An 18,617-nucleotide genomic window follows, 5' to 3' on the forward strand; every position below is an offset into this window, starting at 1 on the left:
ACAGCTTCCTCAGATTCTTTGTGGACGGCAATCATTGGCAGTTCGTGGCTCTGCCATTCGGCCTCTCGTCAGCTCCACGCACCTTCTCCGAAGTCATGGCGGCAGCATTGGAGGAACTCAGACTCAAAGGCATCACCGTTATTCCCTATTTAGACGATCTACTCGTCAAGGGTCAGTCCGCCTCTCTGGCTCGTCTGCACACAGCTCAAGTTCTCCAGACCCTGACATCTCTGGGCTGGACGATCAACTTCAACAAGTCGAACCTCCACCCGACTCAATCAATACAGTACCTCGGCCTGATACTGGACTCCAGATAGGGGAGAGCATTTCTACCGCAGGACAAGGTCCGGACCCTCCAGACTCGGATCAGATCTCTCATGGGATCCAACAAGGTTACCCTTCGATCAGCGATGCAGACTTTGGGCACGATGGTGGCATCCTTCCCGGCCATCCCGTATGCTCAATCCCACACCAGACCACTTCAACACACCATCCTTCTGCACCAGCGCAGGGACCGAGGCAACCTTGATCGCAAGATCTCCATTCCAAGTCGAGTACTTCTCTCTCTCCATGGTGGCTTCAACCACTTCGGACGATGGGGGGAAAACCCTTTCCCCCCCATCACTGGAAGGTTCTCACCACAGATGCCAGTCTTCGCGGGTGGGGAGGCGTCATAGACCAAACCACTGTACAAGGTCTATGGACTCTGGAGGAACAGAGGCTACCCATCAACCTTCTGGAGCTCAGAGCGATACGCTACTCCATGGAACACACGGCGACAGTACTCCAGGGTCACCCCGTGAGAATCCAGTCCGACAACGTGACGGCCGTAGCCTCCATAAACCATCAAGGCGGCACCAGAAGTCTCGCGGCCCTCAGGGAAGCTCAGGAGATTCTAACTTGGGCAGAGAACAAAGTCCCCGCCATCTCAGCGGTCCACGTACCCGGGGTGGACAATTGGTTGGCAGACTACCTGAGCAGAGAAACGATCGATCACGGGGAATGGAGCCTCCACCACGACGTGTTCCGACTCATTGTGGCAAGGTGGGGCCTGCCAGACATCGACCTCATGGCCGTCCAGGACCAACCGGCAGGTTCCGTCCTTCGTCTCCGGGTGCCTCGACCCCCTGGCTCACGCGGTAGACGCCCTAGTGATTCCGTGGAGCTTCTCCAGAGTTTACATCTTCCCCCCTCTGGCACTCCTCCCAAAGGTGATCAAAAAGATAAAAAGTGAGGGAACCCAGACCATCTTGGTGGCACCCTTCTGGCCCCGCAGGGCCTGGTTTGCAGATCTCATCGCCATGGCCGCGGACGGACCCTTCCATCTTCCTCAACGGACAGACCTCCTCACTCAGGGTCCGGTTGTCCACCCGAGTTCTCATCTCTGGGCTTTAACGGTGTGGCTCTTGAGGCCTTGATTCTACGGGATTCGGGAGCACCCCCAGAGGCGATTCCCACCATGCTGCGAGCACGACAGCCTGTCTCAGCTAAAATCTACCACCGGGTATGGTGAACCTTCATATCTTGATGTGAGCACGGAGCTGTTAATCCTCAAAAGGCGAGCGTCAAGGAGGTCCTCTCCTTCTTGCAGGAAGGTCTTTCGAAAGGCTTAGCCCTCAGCTCCCTCAAGGTGCTGGTTTCGGCCTTGTCTATTCTCCTGCAATGCAAGCTGGCCCTTAACCCAAAAATCCAAACTTTTCTACAAGGGGCGACTCGTATCATCCCTCCGTATCGTTGCCCGGTGCCCCCGTGGGACCTCAATTTGGTGCTCTCAGCCTTGCAAGAGGAACCCTTCGAACCACTTGCACAGCTCCCTCTATCCACACTCACCGAGACGGTGTTGTTTCTGCTGGCAATCACGTCCGCTAGGAGAGTTTCTGAGCTTGCGGCTCTCTCCTGCAAATCGCCCTTCACCGTTGTTCACATGGACAAGGTAGTGCTTCGACCTACTCCAGACTTTTACCTAAGGTGGTATCTGCATTCCACTTGAACCAGGACATTGTTGTCCCTTCATTGTGTCCGAATCCCAAAGGCCCGATTGAGCACAAGCTCCACACTCTGGACGTTGTTCGAGCTGTTTCATTCTATCTGACAGCCACAGAGCATGTTCGACGGACAGATGCGCTCTTCATTCTCCCTGATGGCCCCAAAAGGGGCACCAAGGCCGCCAAGACGACCTTAGCCAAGTGGATCCGGTCTGTCATTTCCAGAGCCTACGCTGTCAAGGGGAAGGATCCTCCGATCAAGGTTAGGGCTCACTCCACTCGCTCCCTCAGCACTTCGTGGGCTTTCCGTCACCAAGCTTCAGAGGAGCAGATCTGTAAAGCGGCCACATGGGCATCCCTTCATACCTTCACTCGCTTCTACAGGCTCCACACACGTGCTTCAGCCGCCGCTGCCTTTGGGAGGAAGGTGCTCAGTGCTGTGGTTAGCTAGACACCTACCATACAGTGTCCCACCCTTTTGGGAGCTTTGGGACGTCCCCATGGTGCCTGTGTCCCCCAATTAGGCAAGAGAAAGAGAGATTTTTGTACTTACCGTTAAATCTTTTTCTCTTGTCCTATATTGGGGGACACAGGCTTTCCCTCCCTATTCTGACACTGTTTTTCACGGTTACCGTGATGTTTTTTTCCATTCTTGTTGGTTCTTCATTTTTCTAATGTTTAGTTCCGAGGGTGTTATTTTTGATTTCTCTTCTGTTTTGGGCTGCTTTGCTCCTTCTTCGGTTGAAACTGAGGATTGTAGGAGGAGGCAGGGGATGAAGCCCAGAGCAGGAGGAGGAGTCTTATTTTGCAACATAGTGTCCATCTCCAGCTGCAGGATCTTCATCCCATGGTGCCTGTGTCCCCCAATATAGGACAAGAGAAAAAGATTTAACGGTAAGTACAAAAATCTCTCTTTATTTGTTTAGTGCTCCTTGAGGACAAAGCACTGTACAGCAAGACAATAAGTTAGTAGAAACAAGTAACAATTAGTAGTAACTGCAATAATTAACAATAAGCGCATTATTAGAAATACAATCACATAAATATAATGACAATACAGATTAAGCTCGGTGTCAAGGAGACGGATGGAGGAACCTAACCCACAGGGCTTACAGTCGGAATGGGAGGGTAATTTACAGACAAAATTCGGAGGGGTATTAAGTGCTGTAGGTTACAGTGTGTGACATTGTGTTATTTGTGTTCTTTCACAGCTCCTCCTGCCACACAAAGCTATGCAGCTGCAGCATTACAGGGCACAGCAGAGACCAGCTCAAGCACTGAAAAACAAATTAAAACCCCACCGAGCAATAACATCACAAAGGTGAGTAAGTAGGAGGTGGACATGGATACACTGACGGCCTCTGCCCCCTATTTCAGCAAGTGTAACCCGGGGCTTGTCTAAGTCCTGTTACATTTCTAAATGCACTACAAATACTGTTCCAAGTGTGGCTGCCTATAAATCGTTATTGACTGCTGTATCACAGTGTTGTCAACCTTTGCCACGTTGTGCACTGCCACATAAACTCTTCTGGCTACTTATAGGGAGACTGGCACGACAGTAGGATTTTAAGAGTTAGAACGGAAGGCTGTGGTCTGCAAATAAAATATATTTTTACAGTTGATTCAACAAGATGAGATGGTAACAACTCGGAATGCACCGAATCCAGGATTCGGTTTGGGATTCAGCCAGGATTCGGCTTTTTTCAGCAGGATTTCGGCTGAATCCTTCTGCCCGACTGAACCGAGTTCGAATCCTAATTTGCATATGCAAATTAGGACAGGAAGGGAAATCGCGTGACTTTTTGTTACAAAAACAAGGAAGTAAAAAATGTTTTCCCCCTCCCATAAGCATAAGCAAATTAGGGTTTGGTATTTGGCTGAATCTATCGCGAAGAATTCGGGGGTCGGCCGAATCCAAAAAAGTGGATTCGGTGCATCCCTAGGACCAACATCATAGGAGCAAAGAATAATAAGTGACTGTAAATATGCTTTTGCCTCTTCGTGTTTTTGTTAAACCAATACACAGGAAAGATAAAAAGAAATTGCTACAGGTATGGAACCTGTTATCCAGAATGTTTGGGACCAGGGGCTTTCCGGATACCAGATCTTTCCATAATTTGGATCTGCATACCTTAAGTCTGCTAGAAAATAATATAAACATGAAATAAACCCAATAGTCTGGTTTTGCTTCCAATAAGGATTAATTGTCTTAGTTGGGATCAAGTACAAGGTACTGTTTTATTATTACACAGAAAAAGGAAATCATTTTAAAAAATCTGGATTATTTTGGACGGTTTTTCATAATTACAGATTTCCAGACAACGGATGTCATACATATATATTGGTTAGGGATGCACTGAATCCACTATTTGGGATTCAGCCGAATCCTTTGTGAAAGATTTATCCGAATACCGATCTGAATCCGAATCCTAATTTGAATATGCAAATTAGGGGCAGAAAGGGGGAAAAGTGGAAAATATTTTTTTACTTCCTTGTTTTGTGATGAAAAGTCACGTGATTTCTTTCCTCACCCCTAATTTACATATGCAAATTAGGATTTGGTTCGCCAGACAAGGATTCTGCTGAATCCGAATCCTGCTGAAAAAGGCCGAATACTGGATTCGGTGCATCCCGAATATTGGTCCTTTAATATCCAAAGATATAACTGATGTCAGTGATGTTATAGTTGCTCTGAGCAGTTCTGTTCTCTTTAGGAACCGTCGTCTAGTAAACGCAAGTTTGAGTTCAATAAAGAACCCTCGAGCCATTCAGCAGTCAAGAAACCTGACGTCAAGGAGTCGCCATCTTCCACCAAAGCGAAAACATCATCACAGCCAGCCCCCAAAAAGCCAAAAGGTAAAAAGTGGTGAGATTATTTTATCCTTTACCTGGATGAACTGTAAGGTTTGGTCACAGATGTGACACGGGCCTCACATACTCCTTTCTTGTGTTTGCTGGAAGATTTTATTTTTGATACAAAAATTGTGTGCAGCCTGGGTAAATCGTAATGCAATATTGGGCGGGCCTTCAAAATGCTTTCATAACTTTTTCCGATCACAATTTTGAATTAAAGGTTATTATGTAGTAGCTCTTTAGGGGTCATGGGGGACTTTCTCTATGAGATAACTATGTAATAAGTTATATTGTCTCTTCTTCAGTTGAGACTCCTCCCACAAAGAAGCCTTCGCCATCGGAGAAGCCCAACCAGAAGAAGTCGCCTCCATCTTCTCAGCCTATGGACCTGGGCCGCATTCTGCAGGGCACAGTGTTTGTGCTAAGTGGCTTTCAGAATCCGTTCCGATCCGACCTCCGTGATAAAGCCTTAGAGATGGGAGCCAAGTACAGGCCAGACTGGACCCCAGACAGTACTCATCTCATGTACATACTTTGTCTTTAGGAATTATGAAATGCATATTATACAATGAATAAAGTACCCCCTATAGTAAAATACAAGTATATTACAAGTCACCGAGGATTTCCATGAATATATAGGCCAGGTCACGGAACACTGAGGTGACCTCTAATATCCTCATATTTTCCAACAAGGCGTTCTTTATTATAATACACATGTTTTAGTGAGTCGTGACAAAAATGACATCACTACTCACCGTTTATAACTGATGACATTACTAGTCACCGTTTATAGGGATATCATTTACAAGATATTCATGCCTTTTGTGTATTATAGAGATTATACACCACTGAACAACAAGTCTATGACTGATCAAGCTTAAACCTGGTATCCCTACAAATCTCATAAAATCGCATGATATGTGATCCAGATAAACATGCAGCCTATAGTAGGCAACTCAAGTAGTAGGAAGCAGCATGGAATATATATAGACTTGAAATAGAACATGCAAAGTACATGGGAATCATGCATGTCACACTTAGAAGAGGGCACATAAAGTATCTGAGAAATGATCACCCCCAATCTGTTAACTGGATAGTGTAGTCCAGCTGCTCGAGGCACCCAGACAGGAATTTTACTTACTTGAGTGTTTCTGTTCCCAGATGTGCCTTCGCAAATACCCCAAAATTCAGTCAGGTGAAAGCAGCAGGCGGTATCATTGTGCGGAAGGAGTGGGTCCTGGATTGCTACAAGAAGAGACAACGTTTGCCACAGAAGCAGTGAGTGCTTAGCTTTTCATTGGCTCAAAATGGTATTGTTTGCCTATTGTAATATATATAGTGAATTGTAAAATATAAGGATATTATAAGTCGCCGAGGAGTTCCGTGACCTTATAAAAGTACAAGGCCAAGTGTTTATATACAGGTCATGGAACTCCGAGGTGACTTCTTAATATCCTCATATTCTCCAACCAGGGGTACTTTATTTATTATAATACACAAGTTTTAGGAGAGTCATGTGACAGAAATGACATCACTAGTCACCGTTTATAACTGATGACATCAGTACTCACCGTTTATATCATTTACAAGATATTCATGGCTTTTGTGTATCATATATATATATCTATATAACTCATTCATATTACCGTTCATGCCTTTTTGTCTAATTGTTTAGGTACCTGTTAGGTACAGCTGAATCCAGTAGCGACGAAGAAGATGATAGTGAGGAAGATGAACCCCCCAAAGCTCCACAACATAAGCCGGTAATTCCAATTGGTTGTAAATTTGGGGGTGGAGAAGTCCTGGGATGTTCTCACTTGTTGCCCTGGGTAACTGGACATAATACTTGTTGAGCATTGTTGGTGCTGTCATTTTAGACAATATTTTTAGTGAGTTCAGTTTTGCTATAGCAGAAGTAGCCGTCGGGGGTTATTGTTTACTAGATGGCTAGCTTTTAATGCTAAAGTGTACTTTGTTTAGCTTTTAATGCTAAAGTGAAGTTAAAGTATTTATTTGTGTTTTTAGCACCCTGATCCAAGCCGCACAAACCACAAAAAGCCTTCGCCAAGCCCAGCCAAGGTCAAAGAGAAAAGAGCTCCAATAAAAAGCGAAGATGAAGATACAGAGGATGAAAATACCAGAATAGTGCCCTCAAAAGCAAACCACAAACCTAAACAAGAGGATGAATATGATGCAAGCACTGATGAGGAAGCCACAGGTATGGGCATATTAGGATAGGGAAATGGAGCGTTAGGAAAATGCAGGGACAGGAGGCAGCGGGGTATAGAGATAATGGAGTGGGAAATGTACTGAATGTGCTTGAGTGTACTCTATACCTGCTGCTGTTCTGTGCAACAGCGGAGAAGAAAAAAAGAAAGGTGTCATTACTTTTAAAGGAGAAGTAAAGCTTAACTAAAGAAGTAGCTAGAAATGCTGTACATTATGTTTTGTGCTTCTTTACCAGCCCAAGGCAACCATAGCCCTTTAGCAGTAAAGATCTGTGTCTCCAAAGATGCCCCAGTAGCTCCCCATCTTCTTTTCTGCTGATTCACTGATTCACATGCTCTGTGCTGCTGTCACTTACTGAGCTTAGGGACCCACTCACAATAGACAGTACACATAGAATAGAAATGTCACAATATAAGGCTGATTAGTAATTAATATAGATAATTACTACATGGCAGCACAGAAACCAGTGCAATTAGCATCAGAATTTAATAATCAGCAAACCTGTAGCATCAGCTTATATTACAGGGGAAGCTCATCTTGTGCTGGATAATTAGTGACGAGCCCTAAGCTTAGCTTCTCAACAGCCAATCAGAGCCCACTGAGCATGTGAGTGTCACAGACACTTTCCAAGATGGTGACCCCCTGTGACAAGTTTGAAGTCCTGGATCATTGCTGCTATTGACAAGCTGAAACTTTAGCCTCGTGCAATAAGTTCACTATATAAAATATGGCATTTTTAACCGTATTCATTTTTAGGGTTTAGTTCTCCATTAAAGGGCACCTATCACAGCCAAAATCAAACACATATTAACAATCTGACCAGTGCAAGCCAAACACATTTAATCAAACTACATATATAGTTTTTTGAAAAAACTGCAGGTTTTAAAAAAAATCCCTTACTTTGGGGAGGCCATACTGTGACTATAACAAAGACTCTAATATGCAAATTTCAGGAGCATGCTCAGATTGTAACACTGCTTTGAGTATTCTACCCAGAATGCCTTGTTAAAGTAAACTCCTCCACTAGAGGTATCAAGAGATTTCCCTATCTTGTCCCCTGCTGGTGATGTCATTATGCAAATGAAGGGCACACAGTAACTTCCAGCAGGTGGCAGCACTACTGAACAGCAGCTAACACACAGGTTTGGCTGATTTGAAAATAGCTTAGAAGGGTTGATAAGCAACAAGGAATTTCAACTGAGCATGTGCGAGATTTCAGAGCTACAGTTGGCTGGGAAGATTCGGTAGGAGGAGCCAGTGAAATCCAAGATGGCTGCCTCAGCTAGAACTGCAGGGGAGATGGGGGAGATCTTGCAGAAGGAATAGTGAGCTGATCATTTACATTATACAAACAATTCTAACTGTTTTAAAAATCGGTTTTCTTGAACTTTCACTCACTTAGTAAATGATTTTGGTCATGATTGGTGCCCTGTAAGCTCTTGTGAGCAGGGCTGTCTGATCCTATATTTATTATGTAGAAATTCAGGTAATTTGGGATGATCATAAAAGGGAATAACCTGGCCATTGATGTTTTTAAAGGTGAGAGGCAACAGCATGAGGATGATTCTGGGGAAGATACGGAAGATGAGCTCAGAAGGTCGGTGCATTGTCTCGTGCTATGGCTTTTGTTTTCTGGCATTTAGCTAAACTCTTCTACCAATGCCTCCCTGCTCTTTTTATAAATAGAAAATCTGCCCCATCTCTCAGGTTCCAGGAGGAGAAACAAGGCAAGAAAGCAGCCGTTAAGGTTGAACGAGTGGATCCTTACGCCGGATCTACTGATGAGAACACTGATGAGGAGGAGAAACCAGAGCTGGACCTTCCCATCCCTGCACTGCCTGGTGTGTAACAATTACAACCCAGAAACCCTGCAGCAATTGTATTTAAATGCATCTTGCCCTTATATGCCCCACTTATTAGTCATGCCAACCCTTTATTTTTAACCCTTTCCTTTCCTCATTACCTTACTTTTGCCTTTAAAGGAGACATATAGGATAAATTAAAAAACCCTAATTTTGTAGGCAATTATAAGTAATATATGGTGTTGCTGATTGGTTCCTGTCCTACAGTGCAGTGAGCTGATAGCCGCCCGCTCCCCTGCACAGCCTGGGAAAGGAGGCAGCAGGCATTGCAACAGATGGGAGGGACTAGTAGGGTTTTTGCAGAAATATTCAATAAATCAGTCTGAAACACAAAGGGATACTGTCATGGGAAAACATGTTTTTTTTTTTTTTCAAAACGCATCAGTTAATAGTGCAACTCCAGCAGAATTCTGCACTGAAATCCAATTCTCAAAAGAGCAAACAGATTTTTTTCATATTCAATTTTGAAATCTGACATGGGGCTAGACATTTTGTCAGTTTCTAATCTGCTCCCAGTCATGTGACTTGTGCCTGCACTTTAGGATGGAATTACTTTCTGGCAGGCTGTTATGTCTCCAACTTAATCGGTCTCAGTGGGACTTGGATTTTACTATTGAATGTTGTTCTTAGATCTTCCAGGGAGCTGTTATCTTGTGTTGGGGAACTGCTATCTGGTTTCCTTCCCATTGTTCTGTTGTTAGGCTGCTGGGGGGGGAGGGGTAATATCACTCCAACTTGCAGTACAGCAGTAAAGAGTGACTGAAGTTTATCAGAGCACAAGTCACATGACTGGGGGCAGCTGGGAAACTGACAATATGTGTAGCAGCCCCATGTCAGATTTCAAAATTAAATATAAAAAAAATCTGTTTGCTCTTTTGAAAAATTGATTTCAATGCAGAATTCTGCTGGAGCAGCACTATTAACTGATGTGTTTTGAAAAAAAACATGTCTTCCCATGACAGTATCTTTTAAGCACATTCCTTCTATATTTAAATTATTAAAACTGGTACGTTCTTATTTTTTTACACAAAATGTCTCCTTTAAACTTTCCCACCCTCTCCAGTTCATTTAAAATCCATTCCTTTCTTCCTTCTCATTCCTGGTATCTGGATTCTGATCCCCCTTCCCAGTCTCCCCGTTACTTTCTATTGGTCGTCCTGTAAGATCTCCCTGGCATTTGCTCTGCCCCTGTGTGTGTGTGAGAATATCTCTCTATTCTGAGCTTGACACCAGCTTTTCCCACACAAAGACTATAGAGCCCATCTGCTTCCAGATATACTTTATGTGACTGTGAAAGTTATTTCTCATGCAGATCTGTTCCTGGGGAAGAAGTTCTTTCTGTACGGCGAGTTCCCTGCTGCTGAGCGACGGGTGCTGAGCAGATACATCATTGCTTTCAATGGGTAAGTGATTATTGCTATTTAATGAGGTGCTGCTACTTCAGCCCCTGCTAGAACGCCTGCTCTGCTGAGTGGGATTAAGTTATGTGAGCAGCACCACCTCATAAAGAGCTTTTTAGAGCCACAAACAAGGGTAGAAGCTTAATGGAAAAGCTATTTGGAAGCCATTAAATCAGAGTTAAAATGGATTATACACATGTTCCTTATTTATTTAAATGCTAATTACCAATATGTTTATTCTGTGACTGAAAATGAACCCTAGTACACTTTTTTGACAACACACTGAGCCTTTGTAGAAATTCTGCAACCACATATTTTCACCGCCCACGTTTCTCAAATGACTGGGGGTTCCTTCTTGCACATTGCTGTATTTTGTATACTAAACATAAACATCAACTTACAGCACCAGAAGCCTAATCAAACAAACGATTTATGCTTTCAAAGTTGGTCACCATCTTGTAACTTTGTTAAACATCTTTGCATGACCAAGACTGTGCACATGCTCAGTGCAGTCTGGGCTGATGCTTAGGGATCGTCCTAAATGATCAAAACAGCAAGATATAAGTCAAATAATATCTGCTATAGAAGCTGATACAGCAAGACTGATTAATAAACAGAATAGGCAGACTGCACTGGGTCTGCGGATACAAATCTCTTCACGGTCGCCGGCTGCTCTACAGGGAAACAAACAAAGCTGCTCCAGTTCTGGGAAATAAGGTGGTTTGAAAGTGTGATCATTTCCCTGCAAAGCAGTTAAGGACCATCTGAAGTTTCCTATCCTCAGCAGTCAGAGCAAGTAAATGAAGGGGGAATTTTACTGCATACCGTCAAGTTTCTTATAAAAACGGTAGACGTTTTTAATTGAAGTATATTGGAGATAGGTTTCTTTTTCATGAAAAAAGTTCCTTTATCCAAAGATAACTGTCCCAAGGCTTTTTCAGTAAAAAAAATGTCATTTTATTTAAATAAATGTTTGTATCTGAGTTTTATTGCTAATTTAAATAAAATGACATTTTTTTACTGAAAAAAGCCTTGGGACAGTTATCTTTGGATAAAGGAACTTTTTGTATGTTATTGCCTGAGAACTGGGGTGAGTCCCTTGGGCTTAATTAGATGGAAATCAGATGTGGACTCCCAATTGATGTATAATATATTCTTTTTCATGAACACATTAAATAAATCCAATAGGATTGTTTTTCCTCCAATGAGAATTAATTACAGTTTGGGTCAAAGACACATTTTCCTTGATTTACCCCCTCTGCTTCCCAATGTAAAATTTTATCTAAATGACACCATTAAGAAATGCACATTCCAGTTTCCGTTGTACAAATTACAACACTTTTTATATATAGTTCCCCCCTCATTTCAGGGCACCATAATGTTTGGGCCAATTGGCTTTGCATTGTGTTTACTAATGTTGCTTCGTTAGTGCAGGGATAAGAAACCTAAGTTTATTTCTATAATTCAGAGTCTGTGCTGTTTCCATTGTTCAACATGAGGCGAAAGCTGTGCCAATGGAAGTCAAGGAAGCTACTGTATTATGAGGCTGAAAAATAAGAATAAAACCATTAGAGACAGTGGTTAAACCTTAGGATTACCAAAATCAACTGGAATATCATTAAGTAGAAGGAAAGCCAGGCACCCCCAAGTGATTGTATTTACTTACCTGAAACCCCGGGCCAGTGCTCCTATCAGCAGAAAACTGCACCGGCTCGGGGTTCTTTTATTGAGCACCACGGAGCGATCCTCTTCCGGCTTCTTCTTTCTTATCGCGGCTGCGCATGCGCAGTAAAGCGAAAAGCTGAACTTTAAAGAAAAAAAACGTTATTTCATTCTACTGCACATGCGTCTGCCCGGGGAAATTTGAAAAGAGAAGAACCCCGGGTCGGTGAATTTTTCTGGGTGTCATGTAACTTTTGGCACCCCCAAGTATAAATTACTTTCCTTATCCTTTAAGGAGAGAGACTGCACTGGTGAACTCTGTAATTACAAAGGGACTGGTAGGCCAAGGAAGATCTCCTGTGCTGATGAATCCTCACTATGGAAAGAAAAAACTTCAAATGCCTGTCCAACAGATAAGAAACACAGTACACCCAGATTACGGTTTGAGAAAAAATGTACTTAAAGGGGTATAATCGTGACAATGAAAATTTAATATAAGCTTCCTCATAGTGAAGTAAGAAACTTTCTAAATACAATCAATTAAAATTCTGCATTGTTTCTGAAATAATCAAGTTTATCTTCACTATTCCTCTCTCAGCATCTGTTTCTCTTCATTCTCTCTTCATTCAGCAGTTTGGGTGTCAGATATTCACTGACAGTTAGATCCAATATATCTTATAGGGGGGCTCCTTTTGCCTAGAAGATGTATTAGAGCTCACTCTATTATAATCACCAGACATCATGTCTCTCTACATGCAGGATTTGTGCAAAAGGCAGTTATTTTGTTTGTACTGGAATCAGTTATTTGAGTGAGCTCTAATACATCTGCTAGGAAAGGAGCCCCCCCTATAAGATATATTGGATCTAACTGTCAATGAATATCTGACACCCAACTGCTGCATGAAGACAGAATGAAGAGAAACAGATGCTGAGAGAGGAATAGTGAATATAAACTTGATTATTTCAGAAACGATGCAGAATATTTAATTGTATTTACAAAGTTTCTTATTTCAGTATGAGGAAGCTTATATTCATTTTTATTCTTGCAATATCATTGATGATGTAACTGTCCGTGGCAGTTACACAATTAATTCTGAGGTGCATAGAAATATCTTACTTACTCAAGTTACATTAAATACTTCCAAATTCATTGTACAGCACTTCACCCTGCACATACTGCTAAGCCAACAAAGGAGTTTCTTAAAGCTTAAAAAATTAAAATTCTTGAATGTTGGAGCCAGTCACCTGATTTGAATCCAGTCGAGTGGGTCTTCCATATGCTGAAGAGGAAGCATAAAGGGACAGGCCCCTGGAACAAGCAGGAGTTAAAGCTGCAGTTAATGCTTCGTTGTGTATCACTCAGCACCTGGTGATGTGTATGAATGGCAGACTTCAAGCAGTCATTGTATGCAAGGGATGTGCTAAGTAACTGCCATTATATATTATATACCTTCCATTACTTTGTCCCAAACATTATGGTGCCCTGAAATGAGGGTGACTAAAAAGTCTTATTTCTACACGGTGAAACTAAAATGTATCATGTGCACTTTAATCACTTTTACGCTGAGCAGCAGAGGGGTAAATCAAAGAAAATGTCCAAAACATTATGGAGGGCACTATAAATCTTAGTTTGGATCAAGCACAAAGTTCGGTTTTATTATTACAGGGACAAAGGAAATCCCTTCAACTTCCCTGTGCTGTTTGTGCAACAAAATACTCATTCTCAGCGCAGGGCACTCAAAGCAAAGTTGCTCTTTGGGGCACAGATATTTGTCCTTCTCAAAATATTGAACTGTATTAACCTTAAATATTGCACTTGATCTTGTCTATGGTGTGTAAAGTAACAACCTGCTTGTTTGTTTGTCTAATAAGAAAATACACGTATGGAAAGCACATCCTGTTCCCGTGCCCAGCAAAAGTTTGTGTTACTCTGCTCAAGGACAAAAAAATGTTGTGTGTTTGTATGTAACACAGGCTCAAGGAGAAAGCAACAACTTAAAACATATTGAGGATGTGAACCCTCACCCATGATTTCTTTAAGATAGAGTCCTGCGTTGGGTCAGGTACCCGCGGAATACCCGCAAAGTGGTTGGGTTTCGGGCAAAAAGTCCCAGATTCCTTGGCCGTTTGGGCAGTCCATGGGTGACCTGGTTGGGTACCCAACAAAGGTGCAGGATTAATCCCTCCCTTGTGCTTCTTCCAGTTAAATTGTTTTGTAAAGATTCGGCACCGTAGTGCCGTCACTTCCGGTCAAATGTGGTGTCCCTTTTGGTTAGGGATGCACCAAATAACACTTTTTGGGATTTGGCCGAATCCTTCGTGAAAGATTCGGCCCAAAACCGAACCGAATCCTAATTTGCATATGGAGCGGGAAAGGAAAAGGTGGGAAAAATGTTTACTTCCTTGTTTTGTGACAAAAAGTCACGTGATTTCCCTTCCCACTACTAATTTACATATGCAAATTAGGATTTGGATTTGGTTCGGCCATGCATGAGGACTCGCTGAATCTGAATCCTGCTGAAAAAGACTGAATCCTGGATTTTGGTGCATCCCTACTTCCGGTCAAATGTGAAGTCACTTCCGGTTTTGCGAGTCCCCCAGGTCTGAAGGTTATTTGGCCTATTGCAGTTTGGGTCGGGTAGCTGGAACATGTGGATCAAATTGGGGGTTGCAGGTTTGGGTTGTGGGTACACATCGGGTACGGGTTTCCAAAAATGAAGCCGCGCAGGACTCTACTCTAAAAGACAAAAAATTAAAACCCCATCCCGTGATTACATCAAACATTTTTCATTGCCTCACTGTTTGTGTTGACAGAGAGTTGGAGGAGTACATGAACGAAAAAGTCCAGTATGTGATCACTGCCCAGGAATGGGATGACAGTTTTGAAGATGTGAGTATTTCACCATAATGCTAATGTATTCTGCACTATCCAGCCACTGTTGCTAACTGCCCATTTCCCACTGCCAGGCTCTCAATGAAAACACAAACGTGTCTTTTGTCCGGCCTCGTTGGATCTACAACTGCAACGAGCGACAGAAGTGTATCCCTCACCAGCCATACGTTGTGGTACCGAAGGTGTAATATCCGATGACAAGAATAAGAGACGACCCATCAGATGGGACAATAGGGGCATTTTTAAGATTTCCAAAGAATGGGCTCGCACCTCGCCGTAATCCGGGACTGGCTGTTGCAGTGTGAGGTGGCCCTGTCTGGTGTGTGTGTATATCGCTATACAGAGTGTTGTATATTTTGTAAACAGACAAGTTTCTTAGATATTTGTGGACTTACTTTGATCGAACAATTTTTACAAAATCTTTTTGTCTGCTCTGTGTAGCCCCCATGCCGCGTAAAATAGAAAATGGCTTCAATAGCAGAAAAGACACCCAGTGATGTCTGTGCGATTGTCACACAAATGCGGGAATAACCAGTTGGCTTCTTACGCAATGGGAGTTATTCGCTGTTTTAGGTGACAAAGTAGCCTGAAAAAGAGCGTTTTGAGTTAGGTCATTTTTTTTTTTATAAAAGCTGAGCATGTTTTTGTTTTTTGTTTTTTTTTAGGGTAAAAAAATTTTCTCCAGAGACTTGCCCCTGTGATCACCATAACAAAAAACACTACTTGCTGTTTCCCTAATGATTATTCACATTTGTTTTACTAGGACAGTAGAGCTAAAGCTGGATATGTAGTGACGTGACAGTTGTGCATCTCTTGTCAAACTTATATGACTGTTTCCCAAAACCACTGGACAGATGCAGGTAAAGGGGTTCCATACCTTCGCCGCAATAGGAAGCAGCCTGGGACTATTTCACCTGCTTTGTTTTCTTCTTGGGGGCAATAAAGCGCAAAGCAATCACCTTTACCATTAAAGGAGAACCAAAGCCTAAATAAAGAAGTAGCTAGAAATGTTTTACATTATGTTTTGGGCTTATGCACCAGCCCAAGACAACCACAGCCCTTTAGCAGTAAAGATCTGTGTCTCCAAAGATGCCCCAGTAGCTCCCCATCTTCTTTTCTGCTGATTCACTGCACATGCTCTGTGCTGCTGTCACTTACTGAGCTTAGGGACCCACTCACAATATACAGTACACATAGAATAGAAATGTCACAATATAAGGCTGATTAGTAATTAATACACATAATTACTACATGGCAGCACAGAAACCAGTGCAATTAGCATCAGAATTGAATAATCAGCAAACCTGTAGCATCAGCTTATATTACAGCCAGGGAAGCTCATTTTCTGCTGGATAATTAGTGACAGGCCCTAAGCTTAGCTTCTCAACAGCCAATCAGAGCCCACTGAGCATGTGAGTGTCACAGACACTTTCCAAGATGGTGACCCCCTGTGACAAGTTTGAAGTCCTGGATCATTGCTGCTATTGACAAGCGGGAACTTTAGCCTCGTGCAATAAGTTCACTATATAAAGTCATTTTTAGCCATATTCATTTTTAGGGTTTAGTTCTCCTTTAACCAGCCTGTGTCAAGATAATCAGTCGGGTAGTTTGGATACCCAACATTGGATTTCAAATGTCAAAAATATAAAACCAACCTTTTTGTAGGGAACAGAAATAAATATATGTTCTGTTTTCAACAACAAATACGTATTTTTTTTCATGGTCCCCCCTTTCTAACTGAGTTTGGATGAAGAGTTATTGTGACATTCCTGCTTGGCTGTATTTCGTCAGCTCCAAATAAGTTTAATGTGAGTTTATTACGTTGTGTTTGAGTGTGAATTGTCAGCGCTGCTCCAGAAAGGTGTGACATTTAGTTGTGAATGTTACGTATTCGCTGTCCTATCACCTCATTCTCTTCTGTTATGAATATTCTATTCTCATGTCTTTGAGAACTGTTTGTGCAGAGCTTGGTTCCAGGGATGTTCTGCAGAGATGATCCTGGCCCCTCTCCTCTTTCCCCCCTTCCTTTGGAGCTGGAAGGGTCCATGATTCTAACACAGAGAAATGCCAAATATCCGGGTTTGAAAACCAGAAGTTCGGCTCTTAATGTTACGAGGAGCAGCAGTGGGCAAACCATTTTATTTTGATCTCTTAAAGTAGGTGAACCTTCTGACAAGTGTCCAAATATGGACAGCCCTGTCACTAAAAACATTCAATAGACTGAATAGCTGTCAGTGAAGCAGTGCATTGCCGATCCAGAAGGTTTCTCCCTCCCCCGCTTTTCTGTTGCTTGTGAGCTTGCCAACTGGACGCCATAAATGCAGCTCTTCATCCTTTCCATTGAGCATCGTCACATCACCTGCTGCACTGTTCAACCAAACGTTCCTCAATTGTTGCTGGATTACTGATCCCAGAATGCAACATATGCAGGGAGCTGTTGTCCAGCAACACCAGGGTTATATTCTTAAAGGACCAGTAACATAAAAAATTTTTTTTAAAAATTCGTTAGTACACATCAAAACAAAAACACCAACACAAATTATACTTTAAAATCACAAAGCTTTTATTAAGAAATAAATTACAGAAAAGGCGACCATCCATCCTGCTGGGCTCAATTTCTCCTCCTGGCTACTCTGCTGACAGCGTGTGAAGGAGCAACTATTCACTGACAAGCATCGCCTCTCCTTCACTTTGCATGGCTTCCCTCCTCCTCGCTGCTCCCCCCAGCCAGATCCCCTGAACAGAATGATGAATGATTGGCCCGCTTGTCACTTCACAGCCGCACAGTACCTTTATTGCCGCGTATTAACGGTGCAGGATATCGTTTCTGTAAGTTATTTCTTAATAAAAGCTTTGTGATTTTAAAGTATAATTTGTGTTGGTGTTTTTGTTTTGATGTGTACTAACGAATTCTTTTAAAAAAAATTTATGTTACTGGTCCTTTAAGGTAATATTGCACTATAAAACTTTCCCCCAAATCTGCACAGCCAGCGGCAGCATCAAAATCCTCTGTTGAGAAACCCAGCTGATCTGTATCAATCTGGCTCCCTGCTCTTTGGCAATGTCACCAAACGAGCGGATCTCTCCCCGAAATGCCCACGTTGAAGTGGGCGATATCGGGCTGATCCGATCGTGAACCCTAGGAGCCAACGATCAGATCAGAATGGAGGCGATAGGTTTGTGGGACTGCAACAACGAACAGATACGGCCGCAATAAAACAGGATTATATTACCCTGCCCAATCAACATCTGCCCAACTTTCGGCTAGATATCAATAGGGCATGCCCGTCAGATGGCCCCACACACGGGTCAATAAGCGATCACGATGTCGCCAAACGAGCAGATCTCTCCCCATATGCCCACATTGAGGTGGGCAATATTGGGCTGATCCAATCTAGGGCCCAACGATCGGATAAGAATGGAGGCGATACTGGCAGTCAGATCGCGGAACCGCAGCAACGAACATTTGCAGCCACGATCTTTTTGCTAGATCTGCCAAGAATTCCATCTGTTTTGGATGAATGAATTTGCAGGAGCATTCAGGATAACTACTGAGTAATATTCCCTTCTTGCTATAGCAAAAGTTCAAAGCTGTCAGGCAGAACATTTCAATACTGTAGCTGAAGTATGAATGTACCGGCTAGTGAGGGCTCTTAATTTAAAGAAAACTTTCGCAGGCAAAGTATATTTAGAAATGTTGGTCACTAGAAATTTCCACTTACAACACACTGTA

The 18,617-nt window shown here is 42.8% G+C and overlaps 1 protein-coding gene across 1 annotated transcript in view; it reads left to right on the forward strand.

Annotated features, from left to right (window-relative positions):
• xrcc1.S (X-ray repair complementing defective repair in Chinese hamster cells 1 S homeolog) overlaps nt 1-15,842 on the forward strand; it is a 28,398-nt gene extending 12,556 nt beyond the window's left edge. The window contains exons 8-18 of the mRNA XM_041571667.1: nt 3,197-3,306; nt 4,700-4,841; nt 5,144-5,363; nt 6,000-6,116; nt 6,514-6,601; nt 6,864-7,056; nt 8,607-8,664; nt 8,775-8,908; nt 10,242-10,332; nt 14,806-14,881; nt 14,959-15,842. Coding sequence (XP_041427601.1) covers nt 3,197-3,306; nt 4,700-4,841; nt 5,144-5,363; nt 6,000-6,116; nt 6,514-6,601; nt 6,864-7,056; nt 8,607-8,664; nt 8,775-8,908; nt 10,242-10,332; nt 14,806-14,881; nt 14,959-15,072 — 1,343 coding nt within the window. The 3' untranslated portion in view covers nt 15,073-15,842. The remainder of the gene's footprint in view (nt 1-3,196; nt 3,307-4,699; nt 4,842-5,143; nt 5,364-5,999; nt 6,117-6,513; nt 6,602-6,863; nt 7,057-8,606; nt 8,665-8,774; nt 8,909-10,241; nt 10,333-14,805; nt 14,882-14,958) is intronic.
• The last annotated feature ends 2,775 nt before the right edge of the window (nt 15,843-18,617 follow it).

Source organism: Xenopus laevis, chromosome 7S, assembly GCF_017654675.1.
Source record: "Xenopus laevis strain J_2021 chromosome 7S, Xenopus_laevis_v10.1, whole genome shotgun sequence".
Lineage (NCBI taxonomy): Eukaryota > Metazoa > Chordata > Amphibia > Anura > Pipidae > Xenopus > Xenopus laevis.